Raw genomic sequence first — 20,091 nt, 5'->3', positions numbered from 1 at the left:
TCGAGTCGGCTGCAAGGAGCACATAAACCCAGTTGCGTTCCGGGCTGCGCTGCGACCCTTATCAAACAATGCAAACAATTTTAATGAGCTTATCTCCCGGAACATATTGTCAGAGATGTCATTGCCGAAGCGCGGCCGAGCAGCGCATGCCAAACGATTCATCAAAAATGCCTACCACTGCGACAAAGGACGTGCCCCCCCACACCAAAAAAAAAGAAGAAGAAAAAAAAAGAAAAAAAGAAAATAACCCGAAAAGATACACAAACACAAGATGGGGCCGGTTCCGACCGCCGCGACGGGCGCGGGTGGCGGATGAAGCCGCCCCCTGTCACCCCGCCCCGCCGAGCAGGGGGTCGCAGCCACCCCGGGGCTGTGTGCGGGGCGGGGGGCGCGGCCGCCCCGCAGGGCTGTGCCCGGTGCCCGCCCCGCAGGGCTGTGCCCGGTGCGGTCCCCGGCTGCCGGGCGGGCAGGGCTGCCCGCGCCCCGCCGTCCATCCCCGCCCGCCGCTCCCGCACGGCGCCGCCTCCCAGCTCCGCAGCGAGGTGCTGCGGCTCTTCCAGGGGGAGCTGGCTGCCTGCGCGGGGCTCTTTCTTTCCTTCCTTCCCCCTTCTCCCCCGCCCGCCCCCCGTTTATTTATCTTTTTCGTCATTTATTTTATTATCTCTAGCTGCCTTTCATCCGCTGGGGAGCGACGAGCCCCCGCAGCCATCCCGCCTATTTATCCACCAAACGCTTTCCAGCCGGACAATGCCAGCGCCGACGCAGCCCCGTCCGGGGCCGAGTAGGGGGGTGGTCCTGCGGGTAAAGGGGGGGGTTGGTTCTGCGGCTGAGGGGTGGGGGGGGTGCGGGCTGCATCCCGCCTTATGCAACCGCCCCCCGCGCCGCAGCCCCCCCGGCCGCCGCCGCCGCCGCCGCCCCGCTCCGCTGCCGCAGTACCTGTAGGAGCGCTCCCCCCGCACCGTGTGCTTCCGGAAGGGGATGATGGTGGTCCCGTTGTCCTGGATGATGTCGTTGTTGTTCTCGCCATTTGGGGAGAGGGCCTGGGTCGGTCCGGGCATTGGCGCTGCCGCGGCTCCGCAGAGCCCCGCGCTGCTCCTGCTGCCGCTCCCGCCGCCGTGCGGAAGGTGGCGGCGCCGGCGCCCGCGACTCGCGCCGCCCGCCCCGCCCCGCCCCGCCGCGCGCGTCACGCCACGTGACCGCCCCTCGCCATGGCAACCGCCCGACTCCGCGCGCGCCCCCCGCCCGCCCCGCGGAGCAAGGCGGGAGTGGGGGGGGGGGGGTTAGAGGGGGTGTCGCTGCGGGGCCGCCCCCGCCCCGCGTCCCCCGCCGCCCAGAGCCGCTCCTCCGGGGTGTGCGGGGCCGGGGGGGGGGCGGCCCGAGGTGTGAGGGCGGTGCTTCTGGGCGCGGGCAGACAAAGCGGCGGGGGCAGCCCCCGCGCACACCGGGATCCCGCCGCCCACACACACCCCCCCCCCCCCCGCCGGTGGCCGCGCTGGTGGGCGGCACGTCGGCGGGAAACACGTCCTTCTCCCCTGCGGGCACGGGGAGGCGAATCCCGCTGTCCCTCTGCCTGTGGCAGTTTGGCTCTGGCTCTGCGAGGGGGACGAGCACGACCGCAAAGCCCGTCGCCTCCTCCCAGCCCGGCTTCCCATCACCGCCCCCTTCTCCCGGCACCGGGCTCACGCGTGTGCCCGCAGCACGGCACGCGCCCGCCGCACGGGGCCGGGTCCAGTGTGTGTGTGTGTGTGTGTCCGTGCCCGTGTCCGTGTCCTTGGAGCCGGGAAGCAGCGCCCGGCTCGCCCGGCCCGGCCCGGCCCCGCCCCGCCGTGCCCGCAGCGCTGCCCGCCCCCTCGGCCGCACAGAGCATCGCCCCGGCCCCACCGGCCGCCGCTCGCCCCGGCAGCCCTCGTGTTTCACGCGGCTTGCTCGTGAGCAAAAAACGTGCGTAAGCCTTAAATGGTGAGAGAATACAAGGATGTCAGAAAGGACAGACTCCTAATCACAAAAAAAAAGCATAAGAAGGTCCAAGTTCCTTGATGCTATTTTTCCCCGCTCCCTGTTCCTGTGTCCGCTATTCCACCCACGTCCCCCTCCCGCCCCCAAGCACCAGCATAGCACGTCCATGTTACCAGGCTCTATAAGCACCGCTTGCAACTTCACTGGAGAGCACAGGGAAACACCTGTCAAGCCGCATCGCACGTTTCCAGCTTTCTCCTGCCCTCAGGCTTAGGCAGAGAAACCATTTGATGGCACATCCTATAAAATCTTGCTTGAGCCAGAAACGAGGAGGGAAAAAGCCTGCCGAGGCAGTAGCGCTGCACTGCTGGCGCTGCCCGCTCTGTTGGCACCACCATTGACACCTCAGCTCTTCCTCCCTTTAATTAAAAAGGGTTTCTTATCCCCTTTAGTCCGTTCCTCTTTGCATATCTATACGATTTCTGCATATCTCCCTTGCCTAAATAGCAACATCCTTCAAAGGCTGAGGTTGAGCAGAGGGAGATGCTGGTCATCCTTAGAAGCAGATCTGAGCTCAACCGAGGTAGAACTTACCCTCATGTCCCAATAGTGGATCAAAACTCACACATTTACCACATTAGAAAAATAAACTATCCAACTGTTTACAATTATTCTTTTCTCTCTAAATATTAACAAGAGCAATTATGGGCACAGTCTCTAAACAGCTCTGTATCACCTCAAGGCTGCTAGATGGAAAAGAGTAAAAGATATTTGGGCAGATCTACTAACATATTATTAAAAAAAAAAAAAAAAGCACCTCCAAATCCACTTTCTCTTAAAATAGATTTTAAGACACTTAAATGGAAGCAATATTAATTTCTAATATGTTCTCACAGACACATGCTGGTATTTTAATAAAACTCAAAAGATCTGATTTACTAGTTGATGAGGTCTATACCTCAGATTATTTTATTTCTGCATGAAGAAAGTGATTTTATTAAATTTTAAGTAATCTTTATCTAGCCTCTCAGACTCAAACGACACTTTGCTGAAAGCTTGGTTTACGATTATTTTAATGATATAGACTGGATTCACAGAGAGCTTGTAGGGTCTAATAATCACCAACTAAACACCAACTGCGTGGAACTTGGACCACTGAGAAACTGCTTGGATTTAAATCAGATACATACATTAACACACACACAGAGCACAATCTCTAACAGAACTCAAATTAGTCTGCCAATTTGCCACAGTCCTCTAAACACCAAGAGAGGTTTTATTTATTCTTTCTGCTAGGTTTTCAAATATAGTCAAATTACGCCTTCAGTAACCAACCTATGGACATTTGCAGTTGACATACTTTATTGAAAAATGTTTCATTTGTCCATCAACAGTAAATCCACTGGAGAAAGTTGCCTTTGAGCCTTTTTTAAAACAAGCAACAAAATACGTTCTTCTGAAAAGGCCAATAGGTGTCTTAGTAACACTCAAGAACAACGAGAAACCAGAAGTAGAGACAGAATATAAAAATAATCTATAGTAGGTCTTAAAGCTGCTAGACACAACTATCTGCTCTGCTTGGCAGTGAGCAGTAAAACACTCTGCTACCCTAACTTGTAAAAATATTTTTATTGCCAGGGGCAAAGAACAGAGGCTTCTTTATTGAAGTCTCCAAAACTGTTTCAAACCTGTACCAGCAAAGTTACAGGAGAAAAGTGCAGGTGAGGACAGCACGGCAGCCTCACTTCAGACCCCTTCTTGCCTCTCCATTAGGATTCAAGGTCAGAAAATATAAAAACTCAAAGCAGCACATTTATGGAGGCTGAGCCAGGCCTCTGCAAAAGCAGCTTGGCACTGGTTTTCAGAAGGCACATGCTGCTTCTGTCCATCCAGCACAGTCTGGGGGGCACAGGGTGCAACATAGATTCCATATGCGTGGCATTCCCTCCACTCACACCTCTGTTTCTCAGCAGGGTGTGCTCCACAAGTACTTCTCTTATCTTGATGTGCAGGAAGCCACCAGTCTTCCCACTTTCATCATCCTGAGCAAAGAGGTTCTGGACATGGATCCAGTGGCACACAGCAAGAAAGAGGAGGAACCTGTTGCTGTTATTAGGTGTTTATGCATCTGTGCTGCCTTTAAAGATAGTACACGCAGTTGGTGTACAAATAGAAAAGCAGCTTGAAGAATAAAAACTCAGCACGTTGTTGATAAGAAAAAACCTCACCCATGGTATTGTTGAAAGTACAGAAATCGGGTACTCCCAAGTGATATGCAGACTAAGCAAAGCGAAAAGCCAGGAAAGCAATTAATGCCAAAGGGTGGAATTACAAAACCTGATGTAATAGATCTCCAAGAAACGCGAATCACAGAAGTAATGGCTGCAAGGGCCCTATGGTGGTTTTCCAGTCCAATCTACCGCTCAGAGAAGGATCCTCACCAAAACGAGATCAGGTCATGTTTGGTGACATGATCATATTCTAGCCAAATCTTGAAAGTCTCCAGGGATGGAGATGTCACATGCTCTCACGTCAACACACTCCCTTGCCATGTTTGCCTGCTGTTCCCCATTTCCTACCTGACTTTGACTACAAGGTGATCACACACTTTCCCTAGAAAATACAGCAAGTCCCAGGTGTGCTGAAGATGAAAAAGTCAGCACCCCACCCCAGCGCATGTATTCCAGTCCTTTGTTTTCTGCTGTGGTGAACCAGGTAGAGAGAGCACTGCAACAGGCCTAAACATTTCCTAAAATCTGGTTGCTTAGTCCTCCTCAGAGCTTTTGTTTTAACTTCCTCTCTCCTTACTTGCTCTAGGCCTCACTTGCAGCAGTAAAGAGGCCATGCGGCGTAATTTATAACTCCTGAGAGTGAAATCCCCTAAAAGACCAAAATGTAGTGTTAGAAATACTTCAGGCATGCTCTAGCCAGAATTTTACACTAGGAAGATAATGTGGAAACAAATTATGAGTATTTACATGCTCATAAAAAGTGACCATTGTGCAGCCTTTGAAAACAGGGGTGACACTAGAGACTTCTGCCGATGTATTTGTTATAAGATTAAAAAAAACAAAAAACAAAACAACAAACAACCAATTTTAGGGAGCTTTGCATTTTACAAAGCTGAAGCATAAATACAATTAATGATTGCAGAAATTCCCCACTGCTTGGATAACTTCGAGGATCTGGGGAGGGAGGGGAGGGCATGAGATCAAGGAAAGCCTATTTAACCCTAGAGTGGCCCATGAGCATCTCTTATCTCTGACATCTCTGTTCGTGTTCAAGTTTATAAAGGAATCAGTGTGATATTCCTTGTACCACGCTTAGAATACACCTCAGTTACACCTTAAACTGTAACAAACGTCATACAAGTATAATTATTTTGGCCCATATACTTGATTTTTGAGAAGAGTTTCATGAGCAGTTCTGTCACTAGTCCAGTTTTTCCACTGGGAAAGAGAACAAGGAGACCGGATTTCAGGCAAACAGTTAGAAAGCAGCAACAGCTTTTGTAAAGTAGCAGTTCTGACAAATGTAGTCTGTTTTTCCAATTTAACTATTCCTATAATCTTCCTTTATCAGGATGAAGATTAACAGAACACTGCAAAGCAACAGATTTGCACACTGTAGAGCAAAATCAAAGTTATTTCTAGCACTCAAGCGTGTGATTATCAGAAACCCCTGCAGAAACAAGCCCTGAAGGAGCTGGCTGACAGTGTTTAGATTTGAAAATAAGTGAATAATGCAAACCAGGAAGAAAGTTGAGGAAGACCTAAATTAATTTACTCTGTTGAGTCTTTGGCACATCTTGCTTGTTCAAAGAAGCCCAAATTCATTAACGGACATGGACATACTTTATTCCCAGCATGCGTAGATTCAGTAAGATGAATATGATCATGAGCATACTTAATTAGGCTGCATTAGAATCAGCCTAATTTCTGATAGTATACACCACAGATAAAAGTTTAATTTAGTAAATTAAGAACAAAAGATGTGGGAGATCCAGACTGGCATGTTATCTATGGCAAGTACAAATGAGGTAACTACAACTGCATATGTCTATTACAGAGCACTGGCTTGTGCCAGCCTAAATTAGTGCACAGTTCTAACCTGTAATTACCATGTATCACACAGAAACATCCATACAGGAATTAGCAGCAGCAGTGTTACTAACACAGTGAACATATATCAGATATGATGTGGTGCATGATAAGGAGAACTCACATTTCCCGTCTCACAGACATACTCTCAACCTCACTGATCTGCCCAAAGGAAAGCTCCCATTGTGGTGTAAAATCTCTTCAAGTGACAATTCAGAACTACACCTTTGTAGACTTTCTTTGTTTACACAGCACTGGGTAAATTCTCCCACCTCCTTCCCATTATTCCCTTCCCCTCCTTCATTCTGTGCCTTAAATTTCCGGGCATGTTGCATTTAAACTCACCGTATCAAACAACAAATGATAATTTTGTCAGCACAAAGAAACACTCCATGAGTTTTAATAAAACAGCTACTTATCACTCCAGACATCCTGTAGATAAAGAATGAGTTTCCCACCCTTGGGGATTATAGTGTTGCCACTTTAAGCAAAGTTTTGATTATTTGACTTCCCTGGAGAGAGACAGAGAAAGAGAAAGAAAGAGAGGGCTGTCCCAATTACACAATGTGCCTGGACCACATCCCTATGAGGTAATTCAAGTCTATTTTTGAAGAAATGGACGTATTTATATTTCAGAGGTCACATTACATATTTTAAAGAAGTGTTCCTGTGCCAGTGAGGAAGAGTAAAATAAAATTTGGTGTCTTCATCAGCTAAGCATTCTTGAAAATTTAGCTTAGTAAGTTGCTAATCCAATCTGACTATTGTCAGATGGCCACTAAAGAGAAAGGTCTTGAAGAGCCACAGCCTGTGGGTATTTTTCTTTAAAAAGGCAGCAGCAACCTTTTCTAGTTACTGTATAGATGAAACAGAAATCAGAGGATTATTTCAAGAGTCAAATACTGTCTACAAAACCAGGACTTTTTTTTTGTCCACAAAAACAGGATTTCAGAAACCCTTGAATAGAAGAGATATTTTAAGACTAGTTGACTAGTTACATACTTCTAATATTAATGGTTAGATTAAAATTAATAAATAGGTTTAGAGGACATGTATTAAATCTGACTCTTTCAGGGCTTAGCTAAATCCAGCTGTTTTAAAGAATAAATAAATAAATTCCTAGTTCACTTTGCAGTATACATCAAAGGATTCCATACTTAAAATATAAGAAGTACACAATGAATATCCAAAATATTTTTATCCAACACTGCCTACATAACAAAAAGCTCCAGCGGGGAGCAGGAAATACCCAGTGAAGAATGGTTCTAAAGGAAGAAATGCACCAAACAAAAATTTGCAATTCCAAAGTGTCTGTTGCATTTGTGTTCAGTGATACCCACTGAGCTCAAGTAGGTTCAGGCACACCTTGAACAGCTGCTTTCACCTGAAGACCTGTAAATAGAGGCTGTGATCAAGAAGTGCTTGAAGTAATGACTTCTCTGACTTACTTTGCCTTTCATTCTGATTTAAAGGAATTGAGGCTCATTCACATGAATTTACATGGAATTATTTGGCTGGAGCTGTTCTAGATTTACCATTGCCATTTTCATTTACAGCAAGGTGTTACCTGTTCTCTAGGTTTGTTTAGTTCAGATGTAAAGACTATAAAGGGCCAAACAAAAACATAAAAAAATGTTCAGGTAATCTGGATTCCTAGACTTTTTCAGAGATTGACAACATCTTAATTAAATGGAAATGAGATTAGTGCTCTAGAAGAGAGGGATCCGGTGCTTTTAAGTTTCCATACAGTACAGTTTATGACTGCTACCACTGGGAAAAGTCAGAGTTTCAGACATCCATATCCTAAACAGAACCAATGGTTAGAGCCTGGAAAAGCTGGGAAATCTGAGCGAGCAGAAGAAAAAAATAGCATTTCTTTACATATTTTCAGCTGTTGAGGAATCTTTTCCTTTCTTGGGGCTAAAAAGATTTATCTGGAAAAAATGCAGACAAGTAAAAAAACCATGCAAGAAGAACTGATGTTTCTTCTTGAATTTTACACTGAAAACATCAGCAATATACTTGGAAGGCACTTCAGTCTAATGCTGTGTATTTCATAAAAGTAACATTGAGGCAGGGGCCAGAAGCTTTACAACACCATTTCAACAAGGTTTCTAACATGGAATTCTGAGATGGTTGTATCCCATGCTAAAATGATACCTTATTGGCAGATGATGACTTCCAACATAACTTGTTACATTACTTTGCTGAAAACTTGACTTTGTATTGACACCACATAGAGAGAAGTTTAAATGCCAAGTAACTATTGTTTCAGATAATTTCAGTGTTCAGTATTTCACCTTGGTCCAAAATCACTATTATAGATCCTGAACTTCTGCAGCTTGCACAGGGTTTATAACCCATCACAAGAAACATTACATTTGTCAGCATTTACCAAACTTTCCAAGACACTCACCACTGCTAAAGTGGGAAGGTTGGCACAAGAAAGTGGTTGTTCCAGGAGATGGTCAGTTGAGGTTTTACTGAATAAAAAATGCTTCAACCAGCTGACAGAAAGGGCTGGATCATTACAATCCAACATCTTAAGGGGTTACTTTGTTCCAAGAAACTGTTAATTAAATGTCTGTCCTCCCACAGCAAAAAGCCATCATAAACATTATTACATACTCTAGCTAATGTGAAAGAAATAACAGACCATATTCATGCTTGACTGGGATCAAAATCCCACTACCAAGTCATTCAGTGATGTGTGTTTCCACGATTGCAAACTCTGGCCAAAGAATCTGATGCCTTGCTGCAAAATACTCTACAAATAGTTTCTTCATGTCCTTACAGCACACTATAAACCATTCTCTTACAAGAGGGAATGTCTCACATGCCCGTCAAATGGGCAAATGCCAAGAATTACATGATTTTTTCTTTGTATGCCATCTGCCACTTCTCTGGGTAACAACGTTTTATCTGGGACATTTGCAGCATTAAAAAAACCCTAATTTCTTTCAGCTTTCCACATTTTAACAGTACAGTGCAGAAACAGGCCTTGCTGTTACAACCAGCTTCCTCAAACAGTGTCACATGTTTGTGCAAGCTTCCTTTGCTTCACTCACAGCACCACTATGGTGGGGCCTCATCCCTTCCTCCATGGTGTGCTGCCTGCAAAGATCCATGCAGTACTTCCAGCTCTGCAGCTACTCAAATTCTATCCCTTTTCTCCATTGCTACAACTAGATGAGCTCCCTTTTACATCAGGATTTCTTCCACAGCTGAGGTTTCCCCATTGCCCTTTCTCCCGTTCATTCTCACCCTTCCTCTCTCAAGCATAGTCCCCTATAGCACTATGGCAGTTCCACTTTCCTTCATCAGCCACCTGCAGACAACCTGTGTGAAATTGGTTTCCTTCCCTCAGACAAAGTCCTTGGCATACTGGTCATCCAGCTAACATACTGTCATTAGCTAATTACACCTTATTTCATCCAGGCTGAGAGGAATGTGCTACAGCGTTTGCCTGCTAAGGTGCATGCACATTCACACGCAGCCAGCCCAAGAAGTGGCACCTGCATTTGAGGGCTGCCTAACACCCAGAATTTGCACACCTCATGTGACACATTACTGCCATTAGCATACTAAAGAGATGAAACCCTGGAGGCTCCTCAGCACCAGGAAAGAACTAGGTTTCTAGGATTTGCTTGCTATCAATAGCTCTCAGAGGAATCAAGGAGTGCTTCCTCTCTGGGCTAGAACAAATATATGTATTATACACAATTTTAAAACAGAAATTTGTCTTACCATTCAAATGGACTTGCTCCTGGTTATTTTATGCTCATTACAGGCCAAATGCAAGCATTTGAGACACTGTTCTTTACCTTCTGATAATTCCTTAGACACATGCTTTATAACTTCCTGTTAAGTATTTAGATCTGTAACAAGATTTGTAAGTAATATTTACTATTTACAAAATCCTAGAGCATCTGGGAGCAAGAAACTGTTCCTCTAAGTAAAATTTCATTTCTACTTTACACAACACATTACTAATCATAGTGTTTTAGTTTCCTCCCTTATTTTCCAATGGCAAGTCAATGTTCATGACTATCTTAGTGTTTGTCCAAAGTCTTCATTAATAAACTAAATGAAGTCTTCAAATTAAGAGGGTAAAGAATTTAAACAGACACTTTTAACTACCTTACACTGATGTCAGGACTCTGAATAAATACACTACTACTAATAAAAAACTATAGACTGTGTCAGGAAACTTATCTCACTGACAGGTATTCCCTAAGCTTACCAAGTACTTTCTGAAATTTCAAACTAGCCAAAAAACGTCCTTGCCTGGTTGCTGAGGGTTCTAGCTATTTGGGAGAAAGCTACTGCTGATCTGCTTTAGTGGAAGGTACATCTGCTAGAAGCAACACACACAAATACTGGGTCTTGGGGAGGAGAAATGAAGCAGCAAGAAAACTTGCAAGCAATATACAACAGTAAGTTTTCCTCATAAAGTCATATTAATTAATTTTTAAATCTGGCCCTAGTAATTAATAATACCACAACTGCTGCCATAAACTTCTGAGTCAAATGTGATACCAGTTGAAGTACTACTTTTATTTTATTTTATTTGAAGGTAGGGAACAGATGAAATGTAATATAAAGCTCACACCCTACTCTAAAACAGGTAGTGCCATTGAAAATGTACACATCTCCATTCTGAGCAGACAAGAGCATACAGAAAGTGCATGATCTTACTGAAAAGATAAACAGCTGGATTTACTTGCTTCCATTAACCAATGACCCACTTGTCAAACATAAGCTGTAGATTTAAAAGAGTGATTACATGAAGCCTCTTATATCAGACCAAAAAAAACCCAAACAAACAAACAAACAGAGCTTAGCTGTGAAATCAGACCACATCCAAAAATATTTGAAAGCAGTCAATATTGTTCTTTCATACAGGTACAAAACAGGGACCATTCATTCTTTTAAAAATGTACAATATAACTTAAGGGTGTTTCCTTTAGTGCTGTTTAGAAGGTGTTTACCCCATGCAGCCTGCTCTGGTCATTAGTGGTGAGCCAAATCCAGGCCTCATCTAAGAGGATGAAGCTTTAATGGAAGCCACTGCATAAACCTTAATGTGGGGGCACTGCCAGCTTCCTTCTACGAGGAATGGGTGCTCATGGAGAAGTAAAACTGGCACTCCCCACACAAAATGGTACCCATGACATACACCTGGCTTATCTAATCACTCAGGATTTTTAACGGGGGAGGCAGCTGTGCATGCTTTGGTAGTAGATCTCCAGCTGAGGCTCTTAAGCCTCTAGCCAGCTGACATCAACTCTGCCCATGTGTAAGTGCCTCCCACCACAAGCCTGTCTCTGCACCTACTTCAGGCTCAGGTAGGAACACACGTGCAAGATGAAACAGATGATTACAACATTTGGGCTTGAGCGTTAGCCCTGAATTAACAACAGGAGATGTATCAAGGACAACAAATTACTAGGTCCCAAGACTCTGAAAACCTTTAATTTTGCAATTTTGCCACCTTGTCTGGTAATGCAATGGCAGTGCATGCAACAGTGGCCTTCCAACACTCTACCTAAGGCTAAACACGTCTCTAAGAAGCCATTGTTAATGGGCAACTTTTTAACTGTAAGGACAACTTCTATAAATTAAGTGTGTGGTGCTTCCACCTGACCTCACTAGCGTGCTGCGGGCTGCCAGCGACTCATGCTGCTTTACTGTGACTTGGTATGCAGGGTGTTTTTCTGGAAGCTGCAGGTCATGAAGCAGCTTCATTATATAAAAATCTCAGCAGCTAGCTAATGAAAACCAAAGTTTCCAGCTCCAGAGATTGCAGAGAAATACCGAAAAATGTGGATACTTGGATTAAGAAAAAATGAGTAAGTCCCCAAACCACAAAAGCCAGCAAAAACAACAAAAACCCCTTCTTAAAAGTAAGCAAAATATTTGAATTGGCTCTTTTAAGCCTTTCTATACTGTTGGGCTCCTACCAGGCATGGTCAATTTCTGGGAATCTGTCCACCCCTGGATTTTATCTTGCTGTTGGAGGCCCTGAGCATGGCAGCTCAGCATTCCAGCACCTGATGTGCAGGTAGAGACTGCAGCAGCATCATTGGAGAGGAGGCCAGGTAAGCCACTGTGCTGGATCTGTGTGTGGGGGCTTTGGTAACGGGGTAGAGACCAGAGGGGTGGCTCCTGTGAGAAGCTAATAAGTAGAAGCTTCCCCAGCTCCAAGTCAGACCTGCACCTGGACAAGGCCGAGCCCACCAGTGATGGTGATAATACCAGTGTGATGAACATATTTAAGATGGGGAAAAAGAAACTGCAAAAAAGACCTGCAGCTGAGGGAGGAGTGGGATGTGAGAGGAAAGACTCTGAAGATGCCAAGGTCAGTGAGGATGGAGGGGAAGAGCTGCACTGCAGCAGAGATTCTCTTGCAGCCAGTGGTAGGATGGCAGCTGTCCCCCTGCAGTCCATGGACAAACAAGGTTGAGCAGCCTGTGAAGGACCATGGTGGAGCAGATGTGGACCTGCAGTCCATGGAGGACCCCACGCAAGGGCAGGTGGCTGCTCCTGAAGCAAGCCATGACTCTGTGTGCAGCCTGCCCTGGAGCAGTCTGTTCCTGAAGCACTTCACCCTGTGCAAGAGACCCTCACTGGAGCAGTTAATGAAGGAATGGAGCCTGTGGGAAAGACTCATTTTGGAGGAGTTCATGGAGACTGTCTCCCATGGGAGGGACCACACACTGAACCAGGGGAAGAGTGTGATGAGTCGTGCCCCGCAGGAGGAAGGAGCAGCAGGAACAACACATGATGAACCGACCACAACCCCCATTCCCCATTTCCCTGCTATGTGGGGGGGGAGAAGGTAGAGAAATCAGGAGTGAAGAAGGGAGAGGAAAGAAAGGCTCTTTTAAGACCTGGTTTCACATCTCCTTATCCTACTCTGTTTATCAGTGACAAATTAATTTTTTTTTTCCCCAAGCCAAGTCTGTTTTGCTTGTGACCATAATTGTTGAGTGAAACCTCCCTGGCATTGTCTTGACCAATGAGCTTTTAGTTGTATTTTCTCCTCCACATCCCACATTGTGGGGAGGACTAAGCAAACAACTGTGTGATGCTTGGTTGCTGGCTGGGCCTAAACCACAACAGTCACATTCCTCAGCAGCACTTGGGGGCCACCACTGTGTGCCATCACCACTGCACCAACCCAACCTTGTCTTTCCATCTTTCTTTTACACTCCTCCATTTGTCTTCCTTTCTCCACCTCTCCTCCCTTTGCCTTTCCTTCCCTAGATGAAGTCTACATCTACTTAGCACTTTGCTGTTAGCACCTTCTGGAAATGAGAATGATCAGCAAGCCATCACACTCACAGTCAGTGTTGCAAGCAGACTAGCAAGACCCAAACTACTGGAAAAAGATCCTCTGCTTTCCTAACAGATCCAGCCTGATGGCAGACTCAGGATGACAGCTCAGAATCAGGGTAGGTCCTAGGCAAATTTGCAAGATTATATTTATAAAATCTAGAAATTGCTTTGAAAATTGACACAGTTCTATTTAGAGCATCTGGATGCACTACAAATACTCCCCGTTTCTGACAAGGATTACTATTTTTTAATGTCCTTAAAAAATACGTGTTTGGGTTTTTTTTTGCAGCTGGAGCAAATCTCAAATCATTACTTAATCGTCCTTTAATAAAAATTCTCCAGCTTATAAATGAAGGAGCATTGACAGATAAAATGCAGAAGACAACAAAAAATGACTAGAAAAAAGGGTATAATTATTTTTCTGTTATATTATTGTATATTGGCATGGCTTCAACAGTCATGGCACAAAGGAGCAGTCACATTGTGTATAAAGTGAAAAAAAGGCCTCTGTCATATTTGAGCGCAAAAGGTACTAGTCGCATGAAAACAGTGTCTTTTCCTCATTGCAGTAGAAAATGAGGTTTCTATTTAATAAAACCCCCAACCACAGGGCTGTGTGTTTTTGTAACTGTGCATCTATGTCAGTGCTGTTGACAGCTTCTGTGCTGGACAGGATCTCATTATTAACTGTGAACAAAACCACACGTTATCTTTTTGAAACACAAAGTTGTGTTCAGCTGCTTTGCTGAGCTCCTGTGGGATAATTTTTGGTATTGGGCACTGAAAAATAAATATCACCCCAAAGTTCAGAATATTTTCAGACAGCACCATAAAAGGCTATTCAAGCCACCCAGTTCCTAAGTTAAGAAGGGAATGGGGCTAGTGAGTGCACTGCCGTAAACAAACATTCCACTTCTGTTAACTTTGCTCTCTTAGGTTCAGGGTTTAGGTCTCCAGTTTTCTCATGTTGGATCAAAACCAGCTGTGTCCTGTGGACTGACTCCTAAACTGATGTCTTCCACCACATTTTGGGGGACCTTCTGCTGTTTTCACGGAAAGAAAATGCTTTCAAAGCAGTCTGCTTGGCCCAGATGTTCACCTGTTTTGTAATTCTTGAGAAGGCCTGAAGGTACAAATGGTCCTTAAGTAAGTCACATCTTTGGTGGACATTAAGAGGACCAGTGTGGAGAAACAAGCGTGGGAAACAAAGAGCACTTAGACACAAGTAGCATTTTATTCTGTACCAGTGCTGCTGCTGGGAGGTAGGGAGAAAGAAGTGAGAGGAAACGCTTCTCAGTCTGCTTGGTTTAAGTAATTACATGCAGCTTCTGCACGAATGACCAGAGAACATTTGGTTCTGTGTAAAGAAGAGAAAAGCTCACCAGGGTCTTTTTGCTCAGGTCTTCCTTGAACACCTCTTGAATTAGTAGTTCATCACACAAACATACTTTTATATATAAATGTGTTTATAATTTTTTAAAAATATATTTGCTTTCTCTTATATCTCAAAATTACTGAAATGTAACAAATGCCAGAACTGCTTCTCAATGTGAGGGTATATTGTAAATGCTTTAGTGATAATATATCAAGCTAGGAACTGTAACTGCCAAAAGCCCAGTATAAAAGGTGTGAAATTCCTTGAATATTCCCACATCCATTCCTGATGTTGCTGTCCATGTCATTTAATGGCATGAAAATGTATGCCTGTTTGTCAGGCTCGAAGGCACTGAAACCTAACAGGAAGGTTTCCTGAGTGGAGATAGTATATAATGGCACATTACATGGGTTTGGCTTTTGCAATTTTAATAGCTCAGCTGTTTCTCTAGCAATATAATGAATCTCTGGTATTAGAAGGTGGATGACTAGATCTTTATTTTGACCCTTAAGAGGCCATAAGGACTATAGAATTTGGAGAGTGAAGGCTACAGGGTAAGCAGCAATCCACAGGAAATACTCTGGAAAGCTGTCTGTTTCTTCATGGAGAGGGGTCCTCATTGCAGGAAATCTGCACATGTCAGATAAGTTTCTATTAGACAGGTAGGATGTTGTGTGCTTTTATAAATGTCCATCTGGTGGCTGCCCACTACCTCGACACTCACAGGTTTCTTTAGATTTCCTGTTGTTTCAAAGTACTTGTGACAATGCCAGTATAACCACAGTGACAAAACTTGACCTTAAGCAGTGGAAACCACTCCATGCAAGGGTAGGAAGTTATAGATTAAACCCACCATGGCCCAGCACAGGACATTGCTTTTTGTCTGAGACATTTGCAAAGTTTTTTAAAAAGCTGATTTCTGTCTGCTTGGCACATTTTACCAACACAGTGCAGAAACAGGGCCTGCTGTTACAACCAGCTGCCCCCAAAACAGGACATTGCCCCACTGCACTTCCATCTGCAACACCTGGTGGATGTTTTTACATTCTCCTGGTTCTTGCTTTCAAGATGCCTCTTGTAGTCTAGAGCTACTGCTTCATCTTTGAGGCATACAAGCCTCTTAGCTCTAAATTATAGACTGTTATTCTCCTGAGAATCCCCAGGTAGCTTCTGATTGCTGTGAAAGTAACTCTTCTCTCACAGCCTGATGAATCTGAACTCTGTGGCTCCTCTTTTAACTCTCCCTCTCCCAGTGTCAGTCTTTTCTCCTTACCTGCCTGTGTGCAAGTGAATCCAGGCAATTCTTACACTTCCCATAGAACTTCCCATAGAACTTAAACAGAGTAATTTCTCATGTCTATCATGTACCTGAAGAAAACTTTTTGAAAATGTATTTAAGGTTTTTTTTTATCATTAAATAACTTGGAGCAAATCCCTAGTTTCACTGTGAAGCAAGTCTTTAAGATAGATCAGATAAACCTATTCACTTTTAACTACAAAGCACCAACAAAGTATCTCTGCAAACCGAGATGCCCCCTACATACACGTTAGCGTTCATACACTGTAACAGCTTTTCCAGCATCAGCTTTTCCAGCATTAGTAGAAATGCCGTGGTATGTTCTGAAATGGAAGCTCTTCATCATACGGCCCTAGCATCATTTCAGAGATTTGCATACTTTCAGCACTAGCTATGAATAAAGAAACCCCGCACTGTATTTCAAAAAAATACTGCTGCTGCACCTTCCTTGCCAAGGGAAAAGGCACATACAGTCTCCAGCACAGTACGGTGAGCACAGTCAGTAGCGAATCTGTTCAAAGAGGGTTTTATTACTGAGCATCTTGCGCTCCATTTTTGGCAGCAGTGAAGATTTCGTGTTTAGTATAGCACAGATGCAGCAGCAATGATACAAGAGGAGCAAGCGATGGCAACCGCAGCAGACCCGGGTCCGTTCCAGGCGCATCCTTTCCGAAGGCTTTCTAAACATTGCCACCTTGTGGGCCTCCTGCCTGCTGGTATCCTGCATCTCCGCAGGTGACTCCCTGAGCGGATTTCACAGGTGCCAAGCTGGAGGCTGGACAGTGTAAGTTAACATCCAGCTCGGGTGGGATGCAATTTAAACTCCTAATGGTGGCGATTAAAAAGGGACAGCACTTTACAAATTCTATCTGACATGAATTACAGGCTGAGGGAGTTGGGGTTGTTCAGCCTGAAGAAGAGAAGGCTCCAGGGTGACCTCATAGTGGCCTTCCAGTACCTGAAGGGGGCCTACAGGAAAGCTGGGGAGGGGCTTTTTACAGGGGCTTGCAGTGAGAGGATGAGGGGTAATGGTTTTAAGCTGAAAGAAGAGAGATTTAGGTTAGAGATCAGGCATAAATTCTTCAGTGTAAAGGGTGGAACAGGCTGCCCAGAGATGTTGTGGGGGCTCCATCCCTGGAGGTGTTCAAGGGCAGGTTGGATGGGGCTCTGAGCAGCCTGGTCTAGTGGAAGGTGCCCCTGCCCACGCAGGGGAGTTGGAACTTGGTGATCTTTAAGGTCCCTTCCAACTCAAAACATTCTGTGATTCTGTAATTACTAATGTGCTTTTTTTTTCCCACTTAACATTTTGAAGGCAGCAATAATGTACCAAAGTGCTAACATTTAAAAAAACAAAACAGCAACAATAATATAATTTCCCAAAGCTCTCAAACAGAAAGAGTCGACCTTTAGTTTTCATGTTTTTTTCTTCCTTTCTGCCAGCCTCTCCTTCTTTCTCCACTCAAAACCCAAATTATTTTCAAAAAGTCAGTGGCATCTACTTCAGTTTTCATCATTTATGCTTCATAAATAATTCCTGATGACTGGAATCTATTAATTACACAGTCAAAGACGTTGCAAAGGAGTATAACTTCTTATTAATACCAAGCTTATCTAGCTACAGCCTTACAGACATCAATCAAGTTCTTGAGTACTTTCTCAGCTGCTAGTGATGTAACATTACACACAAACATACTTACTTTGAGCATCCAAAAACTTGCCCTGGTTGCCGGCTTGAACTGTTTCTTGCAGCAGTTTGGTACTGGAAAGAAAACATGAAGATCTTTAGCTCAACAAGCAAAAAGGGAAGAAAAAAAGAAAATTAAAAAAAAAGGCTCACTGAATGGTCTTTGTCTGTATCAGTTGGGCAGCGATGCAATAGCCGTATGCTAAAAATGAAACAAGAGGAGAAGTCCTTCGTTACAATACCCCGATTCAGCTGTATTCACAATGGTTCAGTGTCTAACACATCTGCACAACAATCAGATGCCCCTCAGATATAGTAGCAAATCTACAAAGTCCCTTATGCAGAGCTACATTCAGAGTTTATTCATAATTGCCAGGCTGTTTCTTCATCTGACCAGGCTTCTTCAGAGCATAGGCAACCAGTTATGACTATTGTGTCATGCCACTGGGGCCTTGCTGCACTTGCCTGAACAGCTTTTCAGAGGAAAAAAAAAAACCCACCATTGAGAAACACACAAACTGATACCAAGGAAAGCCTGTGTTTTTTGCCAATAGAGCACAAAAACACTGGCAATCTTTTGCAGCATCTCACTTAGCAATGAAGTAATGATGTTGCCCACTTGTAGCAGCCACATGAAGGCCTGACCCCTTCTGTGTGCCTAAATGTGATTGTCTGCATTTGCTAGATTTGTTCTCACATTCATTCTCTGAAGTGCTACATTACAGGCTAGAGAAACATGAGCAGGAGCAGCCATATATGGGTTTCAATTTGTGCCATGAATTACATACTAGGTTCACGTGGCTAAAGTTCTTAATTCGCCTTCTCAGTCAGCAGGAAATAACATTCCTAGCAGGTAAATAATGGTTTACAGTCACACCAGGGTTCTGGTTATTGCTTGTTTTGCATTCCTAGTCAACTAGTTGAGACAGCCCAGCAGGGAGGGGTATTCCAAAGGCATCTGTCTCTGCATAGCAGTATGAAACTACACCAAACAGGGTCCCAGAGGAGGTTGGATTAAATCAGGACTAAGGGGTGCCAGAAGCTCCCACAAATTCATTTATATTAATCATAAATCCTGTTTTAAAGAGGAAGAAAATAAAGCAATTCTCACTCCGATTAATGATCATCTGGGAAAGGTAAACAGATCTTTAAAGATGGCTTGTCTGAAGGACTGGATCCCAACTCCAAGAGCTGTGACTCATCCTGGCAGAGAATTTACGAAGGCTACTAGCAGACTGGAAGGCTGAAGCTACCTTAAAGCCAAACCAGAATGGGAATTAGCTATTAAACATGCTATTGTTTCATTTCTTTGAATCTCTTCAAGCCTCTTAAGCTTTGCATTTTAATGCACTCTTTTTCCCCCCCTCCATTTGTTTAATGTGGAAAGTGATTCCAGCACAGCTGACAAACCTCAGGCATCCTATTGGCAAAGAAACAGCATATCCATCGTGGTATATTGGCTTTTGCTCAAGCAAAAACCCTGAAGTTAAGGTGAGATCTAACAGCACTACTCCAATAACTTGTAGTGATGGGACTCCCTTAAGACAATGGTTAGAAGAAGTAATCTTGCATCAGAATGTGTTGAGCAGAACTTCCAACAAGCAACATCAGAGGAGAGACATGGCGATTCCCCTAGAAATGTGGGACTTTATTTGCTCATGGAACATTTTGTACACTATATGCTTTGAGGAGAGTGGTGTTCAAGGCATATTGAAGACAACTATTTCATTGTCTTCAGTAAGTAGACCTCAGTTTGAGAGTGTTCTGAGTAACACTACCATGCTGAACTTCATCCATATAGTCTTAAAAAAGAAAAAAAAGAACACAACAGAAATCCTCACAGCGAAGGTTCCTAAAACTTGAAAACTGATGATGATGTACCTCTTTGGTTTGTACATACATCTCAGCAAGAGCTCCCAACTTTTTGCCTGCATACATGACTTCCCTGAGCTCCAGGGAGCAGTGTGACAGCAATGGCCAGATGAGATAATTGGCACTTGCTCGCTGCTGCATGCACTGCTGCTGCCAGGTCTCCACCTGCTCCCTAAGCCATGCCAGCACCTCAACCTGTACTTCTGGCTAGAGATGCCCGAGCAGCATCCAGGCGAGGGAGTGGTAGGAAACACCAGGTCATTAAGGTGGAGTTTAATTTAGGTGGACAAAGGAATGCAGAAGAGGTACTAGTTAGTGGGTGTGAGGAAGGTAACGATGGGGAGCTGCAGTCTTCTTTGGAAGGGTGGAGGGATAAAAGCGTGCAGTGAAAACACGGGGGAGGAAAGAATGCCATGTTTCCTCCCACTACATGCCAGGCCATGCACAGCTCTCAGCTGCAGGCACT

General features: G+C 44.5%; 1 protein-coding gene across 3 annotated transcripts in view; it reads right to left on the bottom strand.

The window, feature by feature from the left end:
* Positions 1-20,091, bottom strand: part of MAPRE2 (microtubule associated protein RP/EB family member 2) — a 100,151-nt gene that overhangs the window by 57,637 nt on the left and 22,423 nt on the right. Inside the window, exon 2 of one of the 3 annotated variants that reach the window (XM_051609816.1) lies at positions 17,767-17,828. Coding sequence is in view for 2 of the 3 variants with exons in the window: in XM_051609815.1 (XP_051465775.1) it covers positions 937-1,058 (122 nt within the window). In the remaining variant the exon portion in view is untranslated. Of the gene's footprint in view, positions 1-936; positions 1,130-17,766; positions 17,829-20,091 lie in introns of those variants that run through there. The other 2 variants (XM_051609815.1, XM_051609818.1) reach the window with 2 other exon arrangements.

Source organism: Apus apus, chromosome 2 (genome assembly GCF_020740795.1).
Source record: "Apus apus isolate bApuApu2 chromosome 2, bApuApu2.pri.cur, whole genome shotgun sequence".
Taxonomy (NCBI): domain Eukaryota; kingdom Metazoa; phylum Chordata; class Aves; order Apodiformes; family Apodidae; genus Apus; species Apus apus.
The sequence above is the reverse complement of the archived record's forward strand: the minus strand, read 5'-3'. Positions and strand labels throughout refer to the sequence as shown.